Source organism: Salvelinus fontinalis, chromosome 34 (assembly GCF_029448725.1).
Source record: "Salvelinus fontinalis isolate EN_2023a chromosome 34, ASM2944872v1, whole genome shotgun sequence".
NCBI lineage: Eukaryota > Metazoa > Chordata > Actinopteri > Salmoniformes > Salmonidae > Salvelinus > Salvelinus fontinalis.
Window position 1 is genome coordinate 37,412,429 of NC_074698.1, and position 26,905 is coordinate 37,439,333.

General features: G+C 43.6%; 2 protein-coding genes and 1 long non-coding RNA gene across 8 annotated transcripts in view; all 3 read right to left on the reverse strand.

Moving 5' to 3' along the window:
* Window positions 1-1,198: 1,198 nt before the first annotated feature.
* On the reverse strand, window positions 1,199-6,413 carry LOC129833817 (uncharacterized). 2 transcript variants are annotated; one of them, XM_055898634.1, is made up of 10 exons: window positions 5,649-6,413; window positions 5,164-5,241; window positions 5,021-5,053; window positions 4,715-4,801; window positions 4,043-4,140; window positions 3,162-3,451; window positions 2,789-2,917; window positions 2,484-2,579; window positions 2,291-2,365; window positions 1,199-1,684 (listed from the first exon to the last, which is right to left on the reverse strand). In XM_055898634.1, the coding sequence occupies exons 1-10, from the start codon at window positions 5,709-5,711 to the stop codon at window positions 1,536-1,538; spliced, it is 1,098 nt and encodes a 365-aa protein (XP_055754609.1). In that variant the 5' UTR covers window positions 5,712-6,413; the 3' UTR covers window positions 1,199-1,535. The 2 variants fall into 2 exon arrangements, with proteins under 2 accessions (XP_055754609.1, XP_055754608.1); XM_055898633.1 differs by having other exon boundaries at window positions 1,200-1,687.
* A 95-nt stretch (window positions 6,414-6,508) lies between these two features.
* The window catches only part of LOC129833815 (mitochondrial Rho GTPase 1-A), a 31,528-nt gene continuing 11,131 nt past the window's right edge, over window positions 6,509-26,905 (reverse strand). The window contains exons 17-19 of one of the 3 annotated variants that reach the window (XM_055898632.1): window positions 25,647-25,769; window positions 13,365-13,496; window positions 6,509-8,039 (exon numbers count right to left, since the gene is read on the reverse strand). In XM_055898632.1, coding sequence (XP_055754607.1) covers window positions 7,922-8,039; window positions 13,365-13,496; window positions 25,647-25,769 — 373 coding nt within the window. In that variant the 3' untranslated portion in view covers window positions 6,509-7,921. The remainder of the gene's footprint in view (window positions 8,040-13,364; window positions 13,497-25,646; window positions 25,770-26,905) is intronic. The other 2 variants (XM_055898630.1, XM_055898631.1) reach the window with 2 other exon arrangements.
* LOC129833818 (uncharacterized) lies at window positions 16,761-20,133 on the reverse strand. Of its 3 annotated transcripts, XR_008756114.1 has the most exons (6): window positions 19,948-20,133; window positions 19,513-19,628; window positions 18,208-18,816; window positions 17,413-17,743; window positions 17,280-17,354; window positions 16,761-17,018 (listed from the first exon to the last, which is right to left on the reverse strand). It is a non-coding gene; the product is annotated as an uncharacterized LOC129833818 (long non-coding RNA). The 3 variants fall into 3 exon arrangements; XR_008756115.1 differs by lacking the exons at window positions 19,513-19,628; window positions 19,948-20,133 and having other exon boundaries at window positions 18,208-18,572; window positions 18,694-19,378; XR_008756113.1 differs by lacking the exons at window positions 19,513-19,628; window positions 19,948-20,133 and having other exon boundaries at window positions 18,208-19,378.

Below are 26,905 nucleotides of genomic sequence, written 5' to 3' on the forward strand. Positions count from 1 at the left end.
AATGTAGAATTACTGATGCTAGCATTGGATGTGCTCGTGGAAGCTGAACAACTTGTGTCGTCGACAGGTGCAGGTGTAGTACTGCTGGTAGTAACTGGTGGTATGTGTCTCCATGGACGCGGGCCTTACTAAATGGACTGTTTGGAAATGTGAATAATTTTTGACATTTTTTTATTGTAATTATAACAAACAAAATGTTTTACAAAATTATGTGAATCACATTTTTATTTGGCGTACCCCCAACGGCATTGCGCATAGTACCCCAGTCTGAGAATACCTGCTCTAGTAGATTAGTAAGAGTGAATCACCCCGTGTTCAAGAATGGCCTTTTTACCTTCATTCAGATTACAACCTCTCACTTTCGGTTATTTGAAAATGAAATCATCTCCAAAATATCGCTATTTTTAAAACAAGCAGTAGAAAGCTGGTTGCAATTTCAGTTTAATCCACCAGAAAAGACAGAACAAATATTAGAAAAAATATTATGGTTGAAATCAAATATACTAATTGATTTTAAAAAAAAGACAGTATAATCTTTGTAAATTATATCAGAAATAGGACTGGTGGAGTTATTTCATACATGCAGTTAACAAAAATATATGGAATTGTCCGCTCTATCCAAAATTACAACCAACTGATTGCAGCAATATACAAAGGTGTTTTTCTTTCATTTACAATCTGTAGAAACTATGAGAATAGAAAGGTTCAGAACTTTTGTGAAACATCACAGCACAGTTGAAAAATATATGGCAGCCAGAAATGTATTGTATTACTACATTATTGATGGTATGTTTGTTTATTCCATGCGTAACTCTGTGTTGTTGTATGTGTCGAACTGCTTTGCATTATCTTGGCCAGGTCACAGTTGCAAATGAGAACTTGTTCTCAACTAGCCTACCTGGTTAAATAAAGGTGAAATAAAAAAATCTAAATTGGATGGTCTTCAGAGATAGATGGGAGGGGTTGAGGGTAGCTAAAGGCTGGGACTAAAAACAAACAGAAGATAACTAATGTAAAATATATTTTCCATTAAATGTATGTAGTATGTATAACCTGGAAGTGGAAGCCTAAGTATTGTTGTGTTAGGGGAAAATAATAAAGAAGCAAAATATATTTAAAATATATATATATTTAAAATAATATATACTGTATATATTTACAAAAAAAATACATGGGGGATTGGAAATGATGCAGACAATTACATTCTTAGAAGCCACAATGTATTAAAGCTGATCTACTTCCTAAAAAAGAAGGATAGGGTCTGCCTGAATACTATAGTACCTCTCTCCTCACATTATATACTAAGTGGAACACTTTGACAGTATAAAGTTGGTTATTTAATATGGTATTTCCTTGACAGTAGATTGTATTAAAAGAGAAGTCAATAGAATAGAATATCATAACAAATGAGATTTTTTTCATAAAATGTAAACATATTTAAATCTCGAACAGAATGCGTCAAGCTTTATAGAACAATTTGAATGAGGAAAACTCATTCAGTCTATATTATCCAGAGTCTATACTATATACCAGTCCTAAGAGCCATGATGAGCCAGCCCATAGGGCTCCACAGAGCCAGTTGAAGCACCTGTTATCCAGCCCACCGTCCCTCCATCCAGACTGGCCATCATGTCATCCAGGAGGCCCCTGTCCTCCACCAGTATCTCACCTCCAGGGTAAGGCTCTGCTATGAAAGTGAGAGATAATGATGCGTGTGTTTTTGTTAATACTGATGATGAGTCTGGTTAGGATTTGCATGGGGTAGATAGGGGGGAAATAGTGTCTACTTTGCTTCTGGTTCTACACATTCCTTTAAATAAAAGTATACCATTCTCAGGATATGTTAGGGCTCTATTCAATCAGCCTTACAGCGTGATTTACATTTAAAGGCAATGTTTCTTTCTTAGCGGAGACTGCATTCACGGTAAACTCTGCATATGTTGGCTCAACTAAGGCACTGCATCTCAGTGCAAGAGGCGTCACTGAAGTCCCTGGTTTGAATCCAGGCTGCATCACATCTGGCCGTGATTGGGAGTCCCATAGGGCGGTGCACAATTGGCCAAGCGTCGTCCGGGTTTGGCCGGGGTAGGCCGTCAATGTAAATAAGAATTTGTTCTTAACTGACTTGCCTAGTTAAATAAAGGATAAATAAAAATGACCTTTACCTTTACATCGTGCTATTCAAGGATATAGATTGAAAGGGCCCTTACATTTGTGTGTCTATAAAATTAGCAGCAAACAGAAATGTATGAAAAGGGAATTAGAACTAGAACACTGCTGTCACACTCACCAAGTGTGTGTTCAGACATTCTCCTCATTAGGGAACTGGGGACGTCATAGATGCTCTCTGTCATCTCGCTATAATCTGAGATAGAACATGAAAATAAACCCAAATACACTTTAATTTGTGGGTAAACAAATGAAAAATATTGAATTAATTTCAAATCCAATACATTGAAAAATAATCATTTTCATAATCTCACCTTGGCGGTCACTTGCCCTCTTATTGGACAGTGGGAAGTCATAGAGGTCCTCTCCATCAGTCAAGTCTTCATCTGATTGGTTGATGTGATACTCAGCTACAGAGGAAATAGCAGGTAGGTTTTTGGTCATTTATCAAACACAGACCATTAACATAAGTCATTATCATGTAATATGATATCTACTGGTATTTTGTATCATATACAGTGGTCTCCATAATGGAAGAATTTAGGACATTTATGATTGATAATTTATTGATTTATGACATATAATGACACACTGATGTGACCATGAGGGTAGTACTCACAGTTCCGGGGGGCTGGTAGAAAGTCATACTGATCCTCTTCCTCCTTACACTCTTCCTCCTCTTCTTCATCTCTCTCCTCCTCACATTTCCTTCTAAATCTATGGACACTGTCCTCATCCTCCTCTCCATCTGAAATTACAGTGAAAAGATGTTGCCATGTTTCAGAGCTGAAGATACAGCTTGGCTCCCCACCTCACCACCAAAGCATTAAATGCCACAACGTGCCAATTTCCTCTTTCCACTAGACAACCAACCCGTTGTTCCCCTCCAACTGCTTGGCACAGCAAATGTGAATGAAAAAACAAACATATTTCCACACTTAAGTTTTGCTGAGTTTACAGAGGATTTAGCACCTCATTGATGCTCTACTTACAATGTGAGATGGTGTTCTGGCATATGGCTTCCTCACTACTGAGCTCGTCAGTGAGGGAGAGAGAGAGGGTAGCCCTGTGCCCCAGATTTTGGTCAGGGGTGAGGGGGCTAGAGAGGCAGTGGGTACTCCTGTCCCCCTGGTCCAGGTCTTGGTCAGGGGTGGAGGGGTTGAGGGGTGCAGAGAGGGGTCGATGAACCCCCAGTGGTTCCGCCATGCTGTCACATTCTGAGCTGTTATAGGTGCTGAAGTAACCTCTGACCTTCAGGTCATCAGACCTCACATCCTGCTGTCTGGAGACAAAACAGATGGACAGGCAACACTCAAATGGACAGGAATAAAACTAATGTTTCCCACTATATTAAACCAAAATTTTGGCAGATAATGCCTTCCAAGGCACTCAAATGCTCACCAGGAATACATAAAGCATTATCTTAGACAGCTGTTGCTTAGGCTCTGTCTGCCACTGGAGGCTGCTGAGGGGAGGACGGCTCATAATAATGGCTGGAACGGCGCTCATGGAATGTCAAACACATAGAAACCATGTGTTTGATACCATTCCACTCCGGCCATTACCACGAGCCCGTCCTCCACAATGAAGGTGGTACCAACCTCCTGTGCTGTCTGCATAGCCAATTCTCCCATATCTATATAGTAGTTTCAGGCTTCAAATACACCTGCACAGATTTCATCTATTCTAGCACTGTGATTGTTACAAACAGTTATTTTTTAAGGTTTAACTTACGATGCTCATAGGTTATTTAGCCTAATTTGAATAAACTTTTTGGAAGTCGTTCTAGATATGAGCTCCTGATAACTTACTACAGTGTAATGTAATGACAAACAGTGCCGTAGTGTTTCAATAATCCTGAGCTTTCTGTTACCGTATGCAGCCTGGGTCTGTGCCCCCTGGGCCTGAGAGATGCATGGCCCTCCACAGCTGGCCAATCCACTCCCTCCTCAGATCACCTGTCTCTGCAGCCTACAGACACATGGTCAGGGGGTAGGAGGGATGAATTTAGGACATTGTTACAGTCTGAGTTAAAAAGATCATCCTAAATTGATAGAGGAAGTGTTAAATTACTTTAAGCAATCCAAGTACTGTAGAACACAGCTGGGTAGAAGTTAGCCTAGTGGTTAAGAACGTTGGTTAATAACCAAAAGGTCTCTGGTTCTATTCCCCAAGCCGACTAGGTGCAAAACCTAAGTGCAAAGCACCTAACCCTAATTGCTCTAGATAAGAGTGTCTGCTAAATGACTAAAATGTAAACAGCTGATAAAAGAATTTAATACAGTTGTAATTGATATTTCTGAACAATAGACAGCTTCTTCACCTGCTACTTTCATTTGGGGAATTCCCATTAGTCAGTATGAAGTGACAGTAACAGACCACATCCTGAAACCACATGTTAAACCTACACAGGCATCGGCGCCCACACGGTTCTGTAGTGACACTAGTAACAGACCACATCCTGAAACAACAGGGCAGCCTGCACAGCCCACACCACACGGTTCTGTACACCTGAAGTGGGAGTAGAGCTGTCTGTGTGACTCACCAGTACTTTCCTCTTCCCATTCTTCATGGTGATTTCAAACACGTAGTGCTTCCGCTTCTCCCTCTGGATCTCACGCACAGACTGGACCTGGCCCAACAACAACACTTCTATTTCAGACAAAGTGCTATACATACTTGTAAATAGTATACTATTAAGCAGCTGTAACTAGGGCATATGGAATAGTGGGTAATGCTCATTGAACACAAGGAAAAGTATAATAAAGTCCAGGGCAATTGTTCCAGTCTGTCTGGCTAGAAGGAGCATGAAGGCTTTCCGACCAAATGAAATAAAAGCAGTTTGACTTACAGTGTAGATGTAGTACAGGCCTCTTAGGTGTGACTGTGGGGGACAGAGAAGATCATAAGACTATTACTACTTTGAACAGTGTAAATAACATTCAACTTCCCCTGAAAACATTGAAGGACTTCTCACAGCTGAGCAATACTCACAGCACTCCCATGTTTCTTAGTGTAGAAGAATAATGTTGTGTTTTGGAGCCTGAACCAATAGGTTGACCACTTCATTTTCTAAAAGAGAAAAGACAAAGACTCAGTGTCCCTCCAGACTTAGTGTCCCTCCAGATAGTGAAGACCTGATTCTGGATACAAACCATGACTGACTGGCAATAACAAAGTAAAACACAGTAGTATGGAATATATTGGCATAAATAGAAAGCAGTTTACAAAAATATTGGAAAAGCGGACACTTGTAAGAATTCAACAAATCAAATCAAATCAAATGTTATTGGTCACATACACATGGTTAGCAGATGTTAATTTGAGTGTAGCGAAATGCTTGTGCTTCTAGTTCCGACAGTGCAGTAATATCTAACAAGTAATCTAACAATTCCCCAACAACTACCAAGTAAACTGAGTCCAGTAATTGAGCTGTTAATGTGACAAGTTTTTCTACATATTTGAGAGCTTTGTCTTACCATTGTATCTTTCCTTTTCTTCAAGAAGCCCTCGAAAAGCAGCTGTTGCCTGTCCGTTGACATCGTTTCAGAAGTTAACACTTATACTAAATCCTGTTATTAGTTCTTGTTCAGTATCACTAGTCGACGGGTGACTTCCCCCTTTCACTGAGAACTGGGATATCACTGTCTCCATCACCTGCCCACTTCTCCATTCTGACCCACAAAAGGCTTGTTTGTCCCTTGTTTGCAGTCACTCGGTATAGAAACGTATGGGATATTAAGGTCACGTTGACGTTGACTGTGTGTGTTGAACTATACGCGCCTGCCTAGCCATTATATGTACCCACATTTTAGGTGTTTGTCCACTGAGAATTTTGAGCTCAATGAAGAGTACATTATTCTTCAAAGGATTCAATGTTAGTAAAAGCAGGCTACACTTTAAGTGACATGTTGTACAATGAAAATGTAAGTATGGTGGATTTGAAGAAATCAGATGACTTCAACAGTACACACTGTTCTGACACACTGCTAAAAGACAGGGAACAGTTTGGGGGGATGATGTGTATGTTATATGAATGGATCTAATCATATTAATATTACACACTGTTCTGACACACTGCTAAAAGACAGGGAACAGTTTGGGGGGATGATGTGTATGTTATATGAATGGATCTAATCATATTAATATTACACACTGCTCTGACACACTGCTAAAAGACAGGGAACAGTTTGGGGGGATGATGTGTATGTTATATGAATGGATCTAATCATATTAATATTACACACTGCTCTGACACACTGCTAAAAGACAGGGAACAGTTTGGGGGGATGATGTGTATGTTATATGAATGGACCTAATCATATTGCAGACACCTGTATCAGATCACACAGTTCTTTATTGTAAATTTTGGAAAAGTCAATGATGAGAATAAACAGTTCCGTCCATGGTTCAAGGAGGGAGTCAGAGGTACACTGCATGGCTGTTAATAACAGTGTAATCTGTAGGCATAATAGTTGAACATAAAAATAGAATCATAATATGAAAGGAAAAAAGAAAAAAAACAAGTGGAGGAAAAAGCAGATACAGACATGATAATGTTGTCGTCTTGTCTTTCAGAGTAAGTGAATGATGGATGTCATTATTAACGGCTTTGATAATACTAGATATACAAAAACACATGGAAAATAAATGCATTATCCTCTTGAAGTGTGTCTGTTTCGTGCAATGCTGAACAAACCATTCCAAACAGATAAACCAAAGAATACAGGTTAATAAATTAATAGCAATTGAAACGCGTGCGCGAAACCCATGACCTTTTCAACGTTAAAAATGGCTTTGACTTTGCAGTTATTCCTGTAGGCTCACTTTATTCACTGGCAAGCTTTGTTCACGCCGTAATCTGGTTGGGTATTTCTCTAAGTACCCGAGCAAATATATATATGTTTATATATACACACACATCTATAAACAAATATTTTCAGTCCCTTTTGTAGTGAGTTGTATGCGGCTGCCTTCTTTGCTTTCTCGGGCTCTGGGGGTCAAACCAGCTAGCTATAATACTGACCTGAGAAAAAAGGCCGGGTTCTACACAGATTTCAAAACAACCAGCAACTACTACCCTCTGACCTGGAGAAGAAAAAACCCACGACTAGACCAGATCAGACGATACCAGAATGCCTGCAGTAGATTGATTAGATGGTGTTCAATATACACAATGTGAGTTTGTGGTGACATTTCCCCCCCAAAGAAAACCCCCAAGAAAAACAAAACACAGTTTGCAAAAGATGACTCGCTTTTTTCTGTTTCAAATATATAAAATCAATCTCTGGTTTGTTCCCTCTCCGGTAGGGTGGATGTGGTTTCTCTGGTTTGTTCCCTCTCCGGTAGGGTGGATGTGGTTTCTCTGGTTTGTTCCCTCTCCGGTAGGGTGGATGTGGTTTCTCTGGTTTGTTCCCTCTCCGGTAGGGTGGATGTGGTTTCTCTGGTTTGTTCTCTCTCCGGTAGGGTGGATGTGGTTTCTCTGGTTTGTTCCCTCTCCGGTAGGGTGGATGTGGTTTCTCTGGTTTGTTCCCTCTCCGGTAGGGTGGATGTGGGATCAGGGCTGGTTCAGATGGGCTGGAAGTTCTGTTTCATTCAGTAGTTGTCTCTTTTAGGGGGAAGGGGGGGAAGAGGATTGTGGGATGTTGGAGGTCATGTTTTCTTTCAGGGAGGGGGTGAGGGGTCAAAGGGGAGAGACTAGGCGGTGGGGGGCGGGTCAAGGGTCATCTCATGCATCCTGTGTCTATCTTGATCATCGTTGTTTGAGGATAGCTCTGTACATAGCGAAGCCCAGGACTGCAAACACAGTTGCCCCCACGCTTGCCCTTAGCCAAAACGTAGAGCTCTTCAGGTCTGCCTGAGCCATGTGCCTGAGAAGAGGGGAGAGGGGAGAAAGAGAGAGAGAGTGGGGGGATAAAGAAATGAATAAAACAATACAGCCTCGTTTCCAAATCACATGAGGACATGTTGACAAATGACAAACCAAAGTCATGTTCTCTGAGCTTCCTTAACAAATCTCTACAAAAACAGAGGTACAGTCAAACTGTTCGATAGTACCAATGTTGTAGTACCAATACCTCTTTACATGATATACTGTCTTTTGAAAATGAGTTAGTCTGTGATAGTACATCATGTTTAACCAGGCTATCACAGACTATCACAGACTAACTCATTTTCAAAAGACAGTATATCATGTTTAACCAGGCTGTCTTCTGAAAATGAGCTAGTCTGTGATAGCCTGGTTAAACCAGACTGAATGCTGCGCTCACCATTGTTTCACGTCCCTAGAATGGGGAGTTCAGTGTTCAGGCTAGTTTAACCAGGTCCGTGATGTTAGTGTATGCGGTACTGCTCGCAAGTGAGTGGCTGTTACTGGAACATTAGATATGTTTGGTCAAGCTGACAATAACTACTATATATTGGGTGAAAGCCAAAAGGCGAGGAAAGTAAAGGTGGGGCTATGGACAGAAAGCATGAGGGATGGGGAGGAGGTTCTGCTAGGGAAACAGAAACAAGAGAAAAGCCCTACGTCCGGTTCACATTCAATAGGTACACGAGGTGGAAATGAACAAGGATTTTGACTGTACTGATTGAATATAGTGCCTCAGTTTCTAGGTCCACTGAGCACAAGCCTGGCTATAACATACAGTACTAACAGTATGAAACAACAACATGGAGGGAAGACAGGAGGCTGAGAGGGGAGGGAAAGGAGAGGGGAGGGGGAGAAGGAGAGCAGGAGAGGGGAGAAGGAGAGAAGGAGAGCAGGAGGAGAAGGAGAGAAGGAGGAGGGGAGAAGGAGAGTAGGAGGGGAGAAGGAGAACAGGAGGAGAGCAGGAGAAGAGGGGAGAAGGAGAGCAGGAGGAGAGGGGAGAAGGAGAGGCTCTAGAAGTGAGAGGAATTTCTGAAGTGCAGAGGTTAGCAGAAAGCTCTAACTTATAAATTGCCAAACACACAATCTCGTGTTCACACTCACATTCTCTCTCTCTCTCACACACACACACACACACACACACACACACACACATTCTCTCACACACACACACACACACACACACATTCTCTCTCTCACACACACACACACACACACACACACACAATTCTCTCTCTCACACACACACAATTCTCTCTCTCTCTCACACACAATTCTCTCTCTCTCACACACACACAATTCTCTCTCTCACACATTCTCTCACACACACATTATCTCTCTCTCACACACACAATCTCTCTCTCGCACACACACATTTTCTCTCTCTCTCACACACTCTCTCTCTCTCACACACACACATTATCTCTCTCTCTCTCACACACATTATCTCTCTCACACATACACACATACACAGCTCAACAACCCATTAATCTTCACAGTGATATCTGACAGACTCCCACAGCAGCAGAAACCCTAACCCATTCAAGCAGGTTTAGCAGGAAGAGTCCTTTAGATAGACAACTACCATCCTGCTTATCCATGACATGTACCTCAGAGGAAGAGCAATACCTTCCTCCCACCAGCATACTGCCCAACAAAGCTTCTTCAGCAAGCAGCCATACACAAACCAGACCAACTAGCTATTTGTAGGACTAAGACATCGACCGGTACTTTCAAAAGTAATGATAGATGCCCATTAAAAAGGTAGTTAGTGAGTTCCATCAGGTACACTGGAAAACAGATCAAAGGCTGTTGTTTATTAAAGGTTGAGGCCAAAGTACGTGGATGTGTAGCCCGATGTCTGCCTCTGCCTAGCCTTCATTATAATCTCTTCATATAATAACGGAGGCTACAGCAATCTCCTCCCCCAACAGTGCTTGCCGTTGCCACAACGTCCACCATACCTGCATCTACCCAGCCAGTGACAAACAGCTGTCCCTTAGCCCCCAGTTTGTCAGATGCTGTGTTTTACCTGGCCTGGGGCCCATAGGACTAGACAGAAGACTCCATGCTGTGTTTTACCTGGCCTGGGTCCCATAGGACTGGACAGAAGACTCCATGCTGTGTTTTACCTGGCCTGGGGCCCATAGGACTAGACAGAAGACTCCATGCTGTGTTTTACCTGGCCTGGAGCTCATAGGACTAGACAGAAGACTCCATGCTGTGTTTTACCTGGCCTGGGTCCCATAGGACTGGACAGAAGACTCCATGCTGTGTTTTACCTGGCCTGGAGCACATAGGACTGGACAGAAGACTCCATGCTGTGTTTTACCTGGCCTGGGTCCCATAGGACTGGACAGAAGACTCCATGCTGTGTTTTACCTGGCCTGGGGCCCATAGGACTAGACAGAAGACTCCATGCTGTGTTTTACCTGGCCTGGGGCTCATAGGACTAGACAGAAGACTCCATGCTGTGTTTTACCTGGCCTGGGTCCCATAGGACTGGACAGAAGACTCCATGCTGTGTTTTACCTGGCCTGGGGCCCATAGGACTAGACAGAAGACTCCATGCTGTGTTTTACCTGGCCTGGAGCTCATAGGACTAGACAGAAGACTCCATGCTGTGTTTTACCTGGCCTGGAGCTCATAGGACTAGACAGAAGACTCCATGCTGTATTTACCTGGCCTGGAGCTCATAGGACTGGACAGAAGACTCCATGCTGTGTTTTACCTGGCCTGGGGCTCATAGGACTGGACAGAAGACTCCATGCTATGTTTTACCTGGCCTGGGGCTCATAGGACTGGACAGAAGCCTCCATGCTGTGTTTTACCTGGCCTGGGGCCCATAGGACTGGACAGAAGCCTCCATGCTGTGTGTTACCTGGCCTGGGGCTCATAGGAATGGACAGAAGACTCCATGCTGTGTTTTACCTGGCCTGGGGCCCATAGGACTGGACAGAAGCCTCCATGCTGTGTTTTACCTGGCCTGGGGCTCATAGGACTAGACAGAAGCCTCCATGCTGTTTTACCTGGCCTGGGGCTCATAGGACTAGACAGAAGCCTCCATGCTGTGTTTTACCTGGCCTGGGGCTCATAGGACTAGACAAAAGCCTTCATGCTGTGTTTTACCTGGCCTGGGGCTCATAGGACTAGACAGAAGACTCCATGCTGTGTTTTACCTGACCTGGGGCCCATAGGACTAGACAGAAGACTCCATGCTGTGTTTTACCTGGCCTGGGGCTCATAGGACTAGACAGAAGCCTCCATGCTGTGTTTTACCTGGCCTGGGTCTCATAGGACTAGACAGAAGACTCCATGCTGTGTTTTACCTGGCCTGGGTCCCATAGGACTGGACAGAAGACTCCATGCTGTGTTTTACCTGGCCTGGGGCTCATAGGACTAGACAGAAGACTCCATGCTGTGTTTTACCTGACCTGGGGCCCAAAGGACTAGACAGAAGACTCCATGCTGTGTTTTACCTGACCTGGGGCCCAAAGAACTAGACAGAAGACTCCATGCTGTGTTTTACCTGGCCTGGAGCTCATAGGACTGGACAGAAGACTCCATGCTGTGTTTTACCTGGCCTGGGTCCCATAGGACTGGACAGAAGACTCCATGCTGTGTTTTACCTGGCCTGGGGCCCATAGGACTAGACAGAAGACTCCATGCTGTGTTTTACCTGGCCTGGAGCTCATAGGACTAGACAGAAGACTCCATGCTGTGTTTTACCTGGCCTGGAGCTCATAGGACTAGACAGAAGACTCCATGCTGTATTTACCTGGCCTGGAGCTCATAGGACTGGACAGAAGACTCCATGCTGTGTTTTACCTGGCCTGGGGCTCATAGGACTGGACAGAAGACTCCATGCTATGTTTTACCTGGCCTGAGGCTCATAGGACTGGACAGAAGCCTCCATGCTGTGTTTTACCTGGCCTGGGGCCCATAGGACTGGACAGAAGCCTCCATGCTGTGTGTTACCTGGCCTGGGGCTCATAGGAATGGACAGAAGACTCCATGCTGTGTTTTACCTGGCCTGGGGCCCATAGGACTGGACAGAAGCCTCCATGCTGTGTTTTACCTGGCCTGGGGCTCATAGGACTAGACAGAAGCCTCCATGCTGTTTTACCTGGCCTGGGGCTCATAGGACTAGACAGAAGCCTCCATGCTGTGTTTTACCTGGCCTGGGGCTCATAGGACTAGACAAAAGCCTCCATGCTGTGTTTTACCTGGCCTGGGGCTCATAGGACTAGACAGAAGACTCCATGCTGTGTTTTACCTGACCTGGGGCCCATAGGACTAGACAGAAGACTCCATGCTGTGTTTTACCTGGCCTGGGGCTCATAGGACTAGACAGAAGCCTCCATGCTGTGTTTTACCTGGCCTGGGTCTCATAGGACTAGACAGAAGACTCCATGCTGTGTTTTACCTGGCCTGGGGCCCATAGGACTGGACAGAAGACTCCATGCTGTGTTTTACCTGGCCTGGGGCCCATAGGACTGGACAGAAGACTCCATGCTGTGTTTTACCTGGCCTGGGGCTCATAGGACTGGACAGAAGACTCCGTGCTGTGTTTTACCTGTCCTGGGGCTCATAGGACTGGACAGAAGACTCCATGCTGTGTTTTACCTGGCCTGGGTCCCATAGGACTGGACAGAAGACTCCATGCTGTGTTTTACCTGGCCTGGGTCCCATAGGACTGGACAGAAGACTCCATGCTGTGTTTTACCTGGCCTGGGGCCCATAGGACTAGACAGAAGACTCCATGCTGTGTTTTACCTGGCCTGGGGCTCATAGGACTAGACAGAAGACTCCATGCTGTGTTTTACCTGGCCTGGGGCCCATAGGACTAGACAGAAGACTCCATGCTGTGTTTTACCTGGCCTGGGGCTCATAGGACTAGACAGAAGACTCCATGCTGTGTTTTACCTGGCCTGGGGCCCATAGGACTAGACAGAAGACTCCATGCTGTGTTTTACCTGGCCTGGGGCTCATAGGACTAGACAGAAGACTCCATGCTGTGTTTTACCTGGCCTGGGGCTCATAGGACTGGACAGAAGACTCCATGCTGTGTTTTACCTGGCCTGGGGCTCATAGGACTGGACAGAAGACTCCATGCTGTGTTTTACCTGGCCTGGGGCTCATAGGACTGGACAGAAGACTCCATGCTGTGTTTTACCTGGCCTGGGTCCCATAGGACTGGACAGAAGACTCCATGCTGTGTTTTGCCTGGCCTGGGGCCCATAGGACTAGACAGAAGACTCCATGCTGTGTTTTACCTGGCCTGGGGCTCATAGGACTAGACAGAAGACTCCATGCTGTGTTTTACCTGGCCTGGGGCTCATAGGACTGGACAGAAGACTCCATGAAGATAGACTCCTCTACATTATTGATGGCGTGAACCTGCTGGATCAGACTGCACTCCTCGTCAGCCAACAGATATGCGCCCACATCATGTAACCTTGTACACACACACACACACGTGCACACAGTAGGGCAGTTCAACGCCAACCCCACACACACCGGGACATGACACCACAGCAGAACGCACCCCACACCTTGCAGCCTCTTGGTCACACACACCACACCTTGCAGCTAAAACATCTTGTCCAATGCGATGGCTGAGTTGGCAACATGCCAGCCAAATAAAAGACAGGCTTCAATCTTAAGACTGATGGAGATACAGGGTTAGAAAATACTTTATATTCAGTTTGCTCTCCGAATTTGTTGAAATAGGCTACTTTGAGTCATTACATTATGTATTTATTTTATATATGGGGTAAATCAAAAACAGCGAAGATTCAAACCAATTAGGTGTTAAATACTATAGTATCTCAGCTAGACAATGTGGGTGTGACCGCCTTCAATAACTTCTGTATTAGTGGCATGCCATTTCTGGTGCGTTAATTCTCCCAAGGTTAAACAGGCATTGACAAAGGAGTTAGCATGTAACACAATAGTGTTATAACAGGCATGCCTGGGACCCCAGAAGCCATTGTAAACTTAGTAGGAACCATTGTAACCCTCCCAAACCATAACAATACATACAGTAACATACACTATCACACAACACACCCTCTATTGTACAAGCATAATGAAATGTCAACCCTGCAATGGTGAGCCACCACGAGCCATCCAAACCCTGCACATCATAAACCACACACAACCACACACACACACACACACACACACACACACCAAGCACTAGCCTAGTTCCCATACTTCCCAATGCTCAAAACAGACTGCTGATTTGAGTGGAGCCTATGCATAGCCATCCATAGGGGGGCGGTAGCGAGCTGAAGACCAAGGCAGGCCTATTGGAAGATGAGACAGACAGCGTCTAGACCAGGCCTGGGCAACTCCAGTCCCCGGGGTCTGATTGGTGGCACACTTTGACCTCAGTCCCAGCTAACACACCTGACTCCAATAATCACATAAACATGATCTTCAGTTTTGAATGCTGTTAGTTTAAATCAGCTGTGTTTGCTAGGGATGGGGGAAAGTGTGACACCAGTCAGGCCCCATAGGACTGGAATTGCCCAGGCCTGGTCGAGACAGACAGACAGCGTGGAGACAGACAGACAGCGTGGAGACAGACAGACAGCGTGGAGACAGACAGACAGCGTGGAGACAGACAGACAGCGTGGAGACAGACAGACAGCGTGGAGACAGACAGACAGCGTGGAGACAGACAGACAGCGTGGAGACAGACGGTGCATGCAACTAACAAGAAGTAAACACATGCAACAGGAACAAAAAGAGGGGCAGCCAGAAACATGTGTATGAACACCTATAGGATGAAAACAAGAAAACACCACAACGGAAACACAATGAAATGGGATCCATACAGTGCAAAATCACTTTGTAACCAATGGAAGAAAAACATTTGTTGTCATACAAATTAAAATGTATTTTTAGTAAAAAATAAAGTTTAAACCACAAGAGAAGCAGGATTGTAGATAAGATAGTCTAATAAAGTGTGTAGATGAATGGTGAATTTAGGTTGTGATAACACTAGGGCTGCAGTATGAGCCACGTTTGAGAGTGAACTTAGGGCCTTACATAGGACCTTATATAGGCTAACTGTATCGTGTGGGTGTAAACTTACGATGTGAGAATCACTCCACAACCAATCAAACCTCCAAACTGAAATCCTCATAGAAATCAAACCGTGCACATCTCTGGCGGTGGAAACAGTTCAATGTCAAAGAAAACTAAAAACTAGAAAATGCAATTTGAAACAAATATCAACATCTACTTCGTGAAGAGGAGAATAACCAGCCAGTCAACCCAAGCTGACTTCTATGAGGCTTTCAGTTTCACCAACAGCTTTGGGGCGAAATGTAACCAAAACAGAAAGATCTGCAAGGTGACGTTTCTCCCTCACTCACTCTGCAAATGAGTCTTTAGTACAGATTTACAGTTTGCATATCCACTTAACATGATAAAAACACCATTCTTAAGCGAAAGGGCCATGTTGGCTTCAACATCCACTTGTATGCTCAACTCTCGAAAGATGAACGACTTGCCAAGCAATTTCGACACTTTTTATATCTAAAAAATCCATGCATTAGTTACTTGATGATAGACTGCACCGTGTTGGTATAGGAGGGTAATCTACCCACAACCCATCACCAACTAGACACGTTAACAGACTGCACACATGCATCTTCAGGTCAGACTGGCTCAAACGGAAAGCAACACAACCACACGGTGGGGTCGACCACACCACACGGTTACCTCCCTGGCTAGCACCACAGGTGTTAGGTGATGGTGCAGTGTGGCAGATAATTGGGTAAAGCGCTGTGTCACGGTGGTGAGAGCAGAGTGGGAGTGCTGTGTGAGGCTGTAGCAGAGATGAGGAAGACACCATCACAATCACATTACAACTAGGCCACCTTACAGCAGACCTCTAGTATTACGTTACCTTACGGCAGACCTCTAGTATTACGTTACCTTACGGCGGACCTCTAGTATTACGTTACCTTACGGCAGACCTCTAGTATTACGTTACCTTACGGCAGACCTCTAGTATTACGTTACCTTACGGCAGACCTCTAGTATTACGTTACCTTACGGCAGACCTCTAGTATTACGTTACCTTACGGCAGACCTCTAGTATTACGTTACCTTACGGCAGACCTCTAGTATTACGTTACCTTACGGCAGACCTCTAGTATTACGTTACCTTACGGCAGACCTCTAGTATTACGTTACCTTACGGCAGACCTCTAGTATTACGTTACCTTACGGCAGACCTCTAGTATTACGTTACCTTACGGCAGACCTCTAGTATTACGTTACCTTACGGCAGACCTCTAGTATTACGTTACCTTACGGCAGACCTCTAGTATTACGTTACCTTACGGCAGACCTCTAGTATTACGTTACCTTACGGCAGACCTCTAGTATTACGTTACCTTACGGCAGACCTCTAGTATTACGTTACCTTACGGCAGACCTCTAGTATTACGTTACCTTACGGCAGACCTCTAGTATTACGTTACCTTACGGCAGACCTCTAGTATTACGTTACCTTACGGCAGACCTCTAGTATTACGTTACCTTACGGCAGACCTCTAGTATTACGTTACCTTACGGCAGACCTCTAGTATTACGTTACCTTACGGCAGACCTCTAGTATTACGTTACCTTACGGCAGACCTCTAGTATTACGTTACCTTACGGCAGACCTCTAGTATTACGTTACCTTACGGCAGACCTCTAGTATTACGTTACCTTACGGCAGACCTCTAGTATTACGTTACCTTACAGCAGACCTCTAGTATTACGTTACCTTACAGCAGACCTCTAGTATTACGTTACCTTACAGCAGACCTCTAGTATTACGTTACCTTACAGCGGACCTCTAGTATTACGTTACCTTACAGCGGACCTCTAGTATTACGTTACCTTACAGCGGACCTCTAGTATTACGTTACCTTACAGCGGACCTCTAGTATTACGTTACCTTACAGCAGACCTCTAGTATTACGTTACCTTACAGCAGACCTCTAGTATTACGTTACCTTACGGCAGACCTCTAGTATTACGTTACCTTACGGCAGACCTCTAGTATTACGTTACCTTACGGCAGACCTCTAGTATTACGTTACCTTACGGCAGACCTCTAGTATTACGTTACCTTACGGCAGACCTCTAGTATTACGTTACCTTACGGCAGACCTCTAGTATTACGTTACCTTACGGCAGACCTCTAGTATTACGTTACCTTACGGCAGACCTCTAGTATTACGTTACCTTACAGCAGACCTCTAGTATTACGTTACCTTACAGCAGACCTCTAGTATTACGTTACCTTACAGCAGACCTCTAGTATTAAGCTACCTTACAGCAGACCTCTAGTATTACGCTACCTTACAGCAGACCTCTAGTATTACGTTACCTTACAGCAGACCTCTAGTATTACGTTACCTTACAGCGGACCTCTAGTATTACGTTACCTTACAGCGGACCTCTAGTATTACGTTACCTTACAGCAGACCTCTAGTATTACGTTACCTTACAGCAGACCTCTAGTATTACGTTACCTTACAGCAGACCTCTAGTATTACGTTACCTTACAGAGGACCTCTAGTATTACGTTACCTTACAGCGGACCTCTAGTATTACGTTACCTTACAGCAGACCTCTAGTATTACGTTACCTTACAGCAGACCTCTAGTATTACGTTACCTTACAGCAGACCTCTAGTATTATGTTACCTTACAGAGGACCTCTAGTATTATGTTACCTTACAGCGGACCTCTAGTATTATGTTACCTTACAGAGGACCTCTAGTATTACGTTACCTTACAGCGGACCTCTAGTATTACGTTACGTTACAGCGGACCTCTAGTATTACGTTACGTTACAGCGGACCTCTAGTATTACGTTACCTTACGGCAGACCTCTAGTATTACGTTACCTTACGGCAGACCTCTAGTATTACGTTACCTTACGGCAGACCTCTAGTATTACGTTACCTTACAGCAGACCTCTAGTATTACGTTACCTTACAGCGGACCTCTAGTATTACGTTACGTTACAGAGGACCTCTAGTATTACGTTACCTTACAGCGGACCTCTAGTATTACGTTACCTTACAGAGGACCTCTAGTATTACGTTACCTTACAGCGGACCTCTAGTATTATGTTACCTTACAGCGGACCTCTAGTATTATGTTACCTTACAGCAGACCTCTAGTATTATGTTACCTTACAGAGGACCTCTAGTATTATGTTACCTTACAGAGGACCTCTAGTATTATGTTACCTTACAGAGGACCTCTAGTATTATGTTACCTTACAGAGGACCTCTAGTATTATGTTACCTTACAGCGGACCTCTAGTATTATGTTACGTTACAGCGGACCTCTAGTATTATGTTACGTTACAGCAGACCTCTAGTATTACGTTACCTTACAGCAGACCTCTAGTATTACGTTACCTTACAGCAGACCTCTAGTATTACGTTACCTTACAGCAGACCTCTAGTATTACGTTACCTTACAGCAGACCTCTAGTATTATGTTACCTTACAGAGGACCTCTAGTATTATGTTACCTTACAGAGGACCTCTAGTATTATGTTACCTTACAGCGGACCTCTAGTATTATGTTACGTTACAGCGGACCTCTAGTATTATGTTACGTTACAGCAGACCTCTAGTATTACGTTACCTTACAGCAGACCTCTAGTATTACGTTACCTTACAGCAGACCTCTAGTATTACGTTACCTTACAGCAGACCTCTAGTATTACGTTACCTTACAGCAGACCTCTAGTATTATGTTACCTTACAGAGGACCTCTAGTATTATGTTACCTTATAGCAGACCTCTAGTATTATGTTACCTTACAGAGGACCCCTAGTATTACGTTACCTTACAGCGGACCTCTAGTATTACGTTACGTTACAGCGGACCTCTAGTATTACGTTACGTTACAGCGGACCTCTAGTATTACGTTACCTTACAGCAGACCTCTAGTATTATGTTACCTTACAGAGGACCTCTAGTATTATGTTACCTTATAGCAGACCTCTAGTATTATGTTACCTTACAGAGGACCCCTAGTATTATGTTACCTTACAGCGGACCTCTAGTATTATGTTACTTTACAGCGGACCTCTAGTATTATGTTACTTTACAGCGGACCTCTAGTATTATGTTACTTTACAGCGGACCTCTAGTATTATGTTACGTTACAGCGGACCTCTAGTATTATGTTACTTTACAGCGGACCTCTAGTATTATGTTACTTTACAGCGGACCTCTAGTATGATGTTACCTTACAGCAGACCTCTAGTATGATGTTACCTTACAGCGGACCTCTAGTATGATGTTACCTTACAGCAGACCTCTAGTATTATGTTACCTTACAGCAGACCTCTAGTATTATGTTACCTTACAGAGGACCTCTAGTATTACGTTACCTTACAGAGGACCTCTAGTATTACGTTACTTTACAGCGGACCTCTAGTATTACGTTACCTTACAGCGGACCTCTAGTATTACGTTACCTTACAGCGGACCTCTAGTATTACGTTACGTTACAGAGGACCTCTAGTATTACGTTACCTTACAGCGGACCTCTAGTATTACGTTACCTTACAGAGGACCTCTAGTATTACGTTACCTTACAGCGGACCTCTAGTATTATGTTACCTTACAGCGGACCTCTAGTATTATGTTACCTTACAGCAGACCTCTAGTATTATGTTACCTTACAGAGGACCTCTAGTATTATGTTACCTTACAGAGGACCTCTAGTATTATGTTACCTTACAGAGGACCTCTAGTATTATGTTACCTTACAGAGGACCTCTAGTATTATGTTACCTTACAGCGGACCTCTAGTATTATGTTACGTTACAGCGGACCTCTAGTATTATGTTACGTTACAGCAGACCTCTAGTATTACGTTACCTTACAGCAGACCTCTAGTATTACGTTACCTTACAGCAGACCTCTAGTATTACGTTACCTTACAGCAGACCTCTAGTATTACGTTACCTTACAGCAGACCTCTAGTATTACGTTACCTTACGGCAGACCTCTAGTATTACGTTACCTTACGGCAGACCTCTAGTATTACGTTACCTTACGGCAGACCTCTAGTATTACGTTACCTTACGGCAGACCTCTAGTATTACGTTACCTTACGGCAGACCTCTAGTATTACGTTACCTTACGGCAGACCTCTAGTATTACGTTACCTTACAGCAGACCTCTAGTATTACGTTACCTTACAGCAGACCTCTAGTATTACGTTACCTTACAGCAGACCTCTAGTATTACGTTACCTTACAGCAGACCTCTAGTATTACGTTACCTTACAGCAGACCTCTAGTATTACGTTACCTTACAGCGGACCTCTAGTATTACGTTACCTTACAGCAGACCTCTAGTATTACGTTACCTTACAGCAGACCTCTAGTATTACGTTACCTTACAGCAGACCTCTAGTATTATGTTACCTTACAGAGGACCTCTAGTATTATGTTACCTTACAGCGGACCTCTAGTATTACGTTACCTTACAGCAGACCTCTAGTATTACGTTACCTTACAGCAGACCTCTAGTATTACGTTACCTTACAGCAGACCTCTAGTATTATGTTACCTTACAGAGGACCTCTAGTATTATGTTACCTTACAGCGGACCTCTAGTATTATGTTACCTTACAGAGGACCTCTAGTATTATGTTACCTTACAGCGGACCTCTAGTATTACGTTACGTTACAGCGGACCTCTAGTATTACGTTACGTTACAGCGGACCTCTAGTATTACGTTACCTTACAGCAGACCTCTAGTATTATGTTACCTTACAGAGGACCTCTAGTATTATGTTACCTTATAGCAGACCTCTAGTATTATGTTACCTTACAGAGGACCCCTAGTATTATGTTACCTTACAGCGGACCTCTAGTATTATGTTACTTTACAGCGGACCTCTAGTATTATGTTACTTTACAGCGGACCTCTAGTATTATGTTACTTTACAGCGGACCTCTAGTATTATGTTACGTTACAGCGGACCTCTAGTATTATGTTACTTTACAGCGGACCTCTAGTATTATGTTACTTTACAGCGGACCTCTAGTATGATGTTACCTTACAGCAGACCTCTAGTATGATGTTACCTTACAGCGGACCTCTAGTATGATGTTACCTTACAGCAGACCTCTAGTATTATGTTACCTTACAGCAGACCTCTAGTATTATGTTACCTTACAGAGGACCTCTAGTATTATGTTACCTTACAGAGGACCTCTAGTATTACGTTACTTTACAGCGGACCTCTAGTATTACGTTACCTTACAGCGGACCTCTAGTATTACGTTACCTTACAGCGGACCTCTAGTATTACGTTACGTTACAGAGGACCTCTAGTATTACGTTACCTTACAGCGGACCTCTAGTATTACGTTACCTTACAGAGGACCTCTAGTATTACGTTACCTTACAGCGGACCTCTAGTATTATGTTACCTTACAGCGGACCTCTAGTATTATGTTACCTTACAGCAGACCTCTAGTATTATGTTACCTTACAGAGGACCTCTAGTATTATGTTACCTTACAGAGGACCTCTAGTATTATGTTACCTTACAGAGGACCTCTAGTATTATGTTACCTTACAGAGGACCTCTAGTATTATGTTACCTTACAGCGGACCTCTAGTATTATGTTACGTTACAGCGGACCTCTAGTATTATGTTACGTTACAGCAGACCTCTAGTATTATGTTACCTTACAGAGGACCTCTAGTATTATGTTACCTTACAGAGGACCTCTAGTATTATGTTACCTTACAGAGGACCTCTAGTATTATGTTACGTTACAGCAGACCTCTAGTATTATGTTACGTTACAGCAGACCTCTAGTATTATGTTACGTTACAGAGGACCTCTAGTATTACGTTACCTTACAGCGGACCTCTAGTATTATGTTACGTTACAGCGGACCTCTAGTATTATGTTACCTTACAGCGGACCTCTAGTATTACGTTACCTTACAGCGGACCTCTAGTATTATGTTACCTTACAGCGGACCTCTAGTATTATGTTACGTTACAGCGGACCTCTAGTATTATGTTACCTTACAGCGGACCTCTAGTATTATGTTACCTTACAGAGGACCTCTAGTATTATGTTACCTTACAGAGGACCTCTAGTATTACGTTACCTTACAGAGGACCTCTAGTATTACGTTACCTTACAGAGGACCTCTAGTATTACGTTACCTTACAGCAGACCTCTAGTATTATGTTACCTTACAGCAGACCTCTAGTATTACGTTACCTTACAGCAGACCTATAGTATTATGTTACCTTACAGCAGACCTCTAGTATTATGTTACCGTACAGCAGATCTATAGTATTATGTTAACTTAGCCCAGGGGTTCCCAAACCTTTTCACTCGGGGCACCTTCCAACATCATGTCTATTTCTATGGGCACAAGCACTGTTCATGACACAAACTGTTCACACCTCTCTTGTTGGTGGAGAGAATTTTGCAAGTTTAAAGCTTATTTCTTGCAATTCAAAAACATGTGTCAGTGTTCAAAGAACATTGTGTAGTTTTAAAGCACATTTTCTTGCAATTCTATACATTTTGCCATGTCTAATGTGTATTTTTGTGATATTTGAGTGGCATTTTTTTTTAAACAATATCTATATGCAAAAACAAACTCAATAAAAACACATCTGAGCTAGTTGATCTGGATATTTCTGACAAGTTACAAATAGCTAAGTTATGCAATGACTAACATGACAAGAGGAACTGATGATGCACTACCCAATATTTAAAATGTACCTTGTGCATTCCACTATTCCAACTTTGAAGAGTGAGTTTAAAGCCGGACTGAGTTCCTTTATTTTTGGATCACTACCTTAGCCTACAGTGTTTCCCCAGTATTTATTTAGCAGCGGCGTACCGCCACTAAACTGTTGCCGCGGTGCACCACCACTGGTAAGCTGTTCCCGCCACACAAAAACAAATATATATATATACATACATACACACACACACACAGTTGAAATCGGAAGTTTACATTCACTTTGGTTGGAGTCATTAAAACTCGTTTTTCAACCACTCCACAGATTCCTATAGTTTTAGCAAGTCGTTTTGGACACAAGTAATTCTTCCAACAATTGTTTACAGACTGATTATTTCACTTATAATTCACTGTATCACAATTCCAGTGGGTCAGAAGTTTACATGCACTAAGTTGACTGTGCCTTTAAACAGCTTGGAAAATTCCAGAAAATGATGTCATGGCTTTAGAATCTTCTGATAGGCTAATTGACATAATTTGAGTCAATTGGAGGTGTACCTGTGGATGTATTTCAAGGCCTATCTTCAAACTCAGTGCCTCTTTGCTTGACATCATGGGAAAATCAAAAGAAAATCAGCCAAGACCTCAGAAAAAAGAATTGTAGACCTCCACAAGTCTGGTTCATCCTTGGGAGCAATTTCCAAAAGCCTGAAGGTACCACGTTCATCTGTACAAACAATAGTACGCCAGTATAGGGCCTCCCGGGTGGGGCAGTGGTCTAAGGCACTGCATCGCAGTGCTAACTGCGCCACCAGAGTCTCTGGGTTCGCGCCCAGGCTCTGTCGCAGCCGGCCGCGACCGGGAGGTCCGTGGGGCGACGCACAATTGGCATAGCGTCGTCCGGGGTAGGGAGGGTTTGGCCGGTAGGGATATCCTTATCTCATCGCGCTCCAGCGACTCCTGTGGCGGGCCGGGCGCAGTGTGCGCCAACCAAGGGGGCCAGGTACACGGTGTTTCCTCCGACACATTGGTGCGGCTGGCTTCCGGGTTGGAGGCGCGCTGTGTTAAGAAGCAGTACGGCTGGTTGGGTTGTGTTTCGGAGGACGCATGGCTTTCGACCTTCGTCTCTCCCGAGCCCGTACGGGAGTTGTAGCGATGAGACAAGGTAGTAATTACTAGCGATTGGATACCACGAAAATTGGGGAGAAAATGGGATAAAAAAAATATAAAAAAATAAAAAAAATAGTACGGCAGTATAAACACCATGGAACCACGTAGCCGTCATACCGCTCAGGAAGGAAACGCGTTCTGTCTCCTAGAGATGAACATACTTTGGTGCGAAAAACGCAAATCAATCCCAGAACAGCAAAGGACCTTGTGAAGACGCTGGAGGAAACAGGTACAAAAGTATCTATATCCACAGTAAAACGAGTCCTACATCAACATAACCTGAAAGGCTGCTCAGCAAGGAAGAAGCCACTGCTCCAAAACCGCCATAAAAAGCCAGACTACGGTTTGCAACTGCACATGGGGGCAAAGATCGTACTTTTTGGAGAAATGTCCTCTGGTCTGATGAAACAAAAATAGAACTGTTTGGCCATAATGACCATCGTTATGTTTGGAGGAAAAAGGGGGAGGCTTGATAGCCGAAGAACACCATCTCAACAGTGAAGCACGAGGGTGGCAGCATCATGTTGTGGAGGTGCTTTGCTGCAGGAGGGACTGGTGCCCTTCGCAAAATAGATGGCATCATGAGGCAGGAAAATGATGTGGATATATTGAAGCAACATCTCAAGACATCAGTCTGGAAGTTAAAACTTGGTCGCAAATGGGTCTTCCAAATGACCCCAAGCATACTTCCAAAGTGATGGCAAAATGGCTTAAGGACAACAATATCAAGGTATTGGAGTGGCCATCACAAAGCCCTGACCTCAATCCCATAGAAAATTTGTGGGCAGAACTGAAAAAGCGTGTGCGAGCAAGTGGGCCTACAAACCTGACTCAGTTACATCAACTCAGTGAAGAGGAATGGTCCAAAATTCACCCAACCTATTGTGGGAAGCTTGTGGAAGGCAATGCTAATGCTTGTGGAAGGCAAAGGTAATGCTACCAAATACTAATTGAGTGTATGTAAACTTCTGACCTACTGGGAATGTGATGAAAGAAATAAAAGCTGAAATAAATCACTCTACTAATATTCTGACATTTCACATTCTTGAAATAAAGTGGTGATCCTAACTGACCCAAGACAGGGAATTTTTACTAGGATTAAATGTCAGGAATTGTGAAAAACTAAATGTATTAAACTCAGTGCACCCCCTTCCACGACCTTTGACACCAGTGAAAAAAATAAACAAATCGAGGGGAAACACTGGCTGCATTGGACTGAGCTCTCTTGTTGTAAGAGAGATAGGGACAGAGAGATAGGGACAGAAGCAGCTTGGACAATCCACTTGATTGAGTTAAAAGCAAATAAGGAGAGCAAATAAATGGAGTCTTGAAACCTTCTTGTCAACTCTATAGCCGATATGAGTACTTGGAATACAGTCTTATAAACCCACCCATACAATCATATGAAATTCAATGGAGATGTACAAATCAGGCCTGGAGATCGAAATAAGATCTCAGAATTTCAACTTTTTTCCAGTTTTCCGTTGTGGATATGCAGTGTAAACCTGACTATGAGGAAGCATTGAGGGAGAAGAGGAGAAAAACCTTCACCCAGGTTAGAAAGCTAGGGTCCCCCCTCCCGCCTCATAGGGGCATCGGAGAGAGAGAGAGAGAGAGAGGGGACAGGCTGTTAAACCCTACAGTATTTACAGTATGGACCTGTTCAGAACAACACTGTAGAATTTGGCCTTTATATTTGTCAGTAGCTGGGACCGGAGGATGTTCTGACAGATGCAGAAGGTGCACCTGTTGCAGGTACACATGCAGCGGAGCTTGGCGTGGCTGAGGAGACACAATCACAACACGCGCACGCACATACAAACACACAAAAGACCAAGTCAGATCCACATTCGTACACATTTCCATGGAAACATCACCGTGGGATGGCAGAACCCTGAAAGACAGACCCTGTTCTAGCACCAGATGGGGGGGGGGGGGCTTGGACTTTGGCTGACTGAGTTATGATACAATAACTCCATCATTAACAAAGGCAAAGAAGATTGGTTATTACTTTACTAAGTACAGTAATACAGAGAAAGTGGTAAGAACTAAGTACTGAGCATTATGAAAGTTTCTTATCTTGAGGAACATTCTTCACATACATGGCATTTTTAAGTATGTCTAATTTTGGCCTCTTCCTCAACATCAAAACAAAAGGAGACAAATGTCCTCTGTAATAACATACAGGAGGAGACAAATGTCCTCTGTAATAACATACAGGAGGAGACAAATGTCCTCTGTAATAACATACAGGAGGAGACAAATGTCCTCTGTAATAACATACAGGAGGAGACAAATGTCCTCTGTAATAACATACAGGAGGAGACAAATGTCCTCTGTAATAACATACAGGAGGAGACAAATGTCCTCTGTAATAACATACAGGAGGAGACAAATGTCCTCTGTAATAACATACAGTAGGAGACAAATGTCCTCTGTAATAATATACAGGAGACAAATGTCCTCTGTAATAACATTCACCTTTCATTAAGTGGTAATACCACAATCATCCTTAGGTAAAAGAGTGGAAAAGCCACAGAGAATGAAGGAAATAGTGGCAAAGTGATGAGAAAATTCAGGGTAATTCAATAAAAACAGCTAACCTGTCTCAGATTCTCCAGATTGACCATTAAAAATACATGGAACTAAACCATTAAAATCTTCCCTGTTGGCCTGGGTTATATAGCATGAGTCACTCTGACCTACAATCTGCAGCCGGAGCCGGTACTGAAACAGTCCATACCAAATACCCAATGACTGCAGAATAATAGTAGTGCCCTAACTACATAAAGAACTCTGTTCACTACCAAGAGATGTCTGAAACAGGTGAAGTACTGTAGTGTATAGAGCAGAACCTGCTGATTATTTCTGTCAAAACATTTCCATCCTACAGTCCTGTCATTTGAAGAGCTAGTGCC

Excerpts from the sequence above, each read along its gene's own strand:
- LOC129833817 (XM_055898633.1), bottom strand. The coding sequence starts at position 5,711 with ATGTCAACGGACAGGCAACAGCTGCTTTTCGAGGGCTTCTTGAAGAAA. Across the intron at positions 5,242-5,648 it reads AGAAAAGGAAAGATACAATG|AAAATGAAGTGGTCAACCTA; the intron begins GTAAGACAAAGC and ends TTTCTCTTTTAG. Across the intron at positions 3,452-4,042 it reads ACAGACCCAGGCTGCATACG|ACAGCAGGATGTGAGGTCTG; the intron begins GTAACAGAAAGC and ends TTTTGTCTCCAG.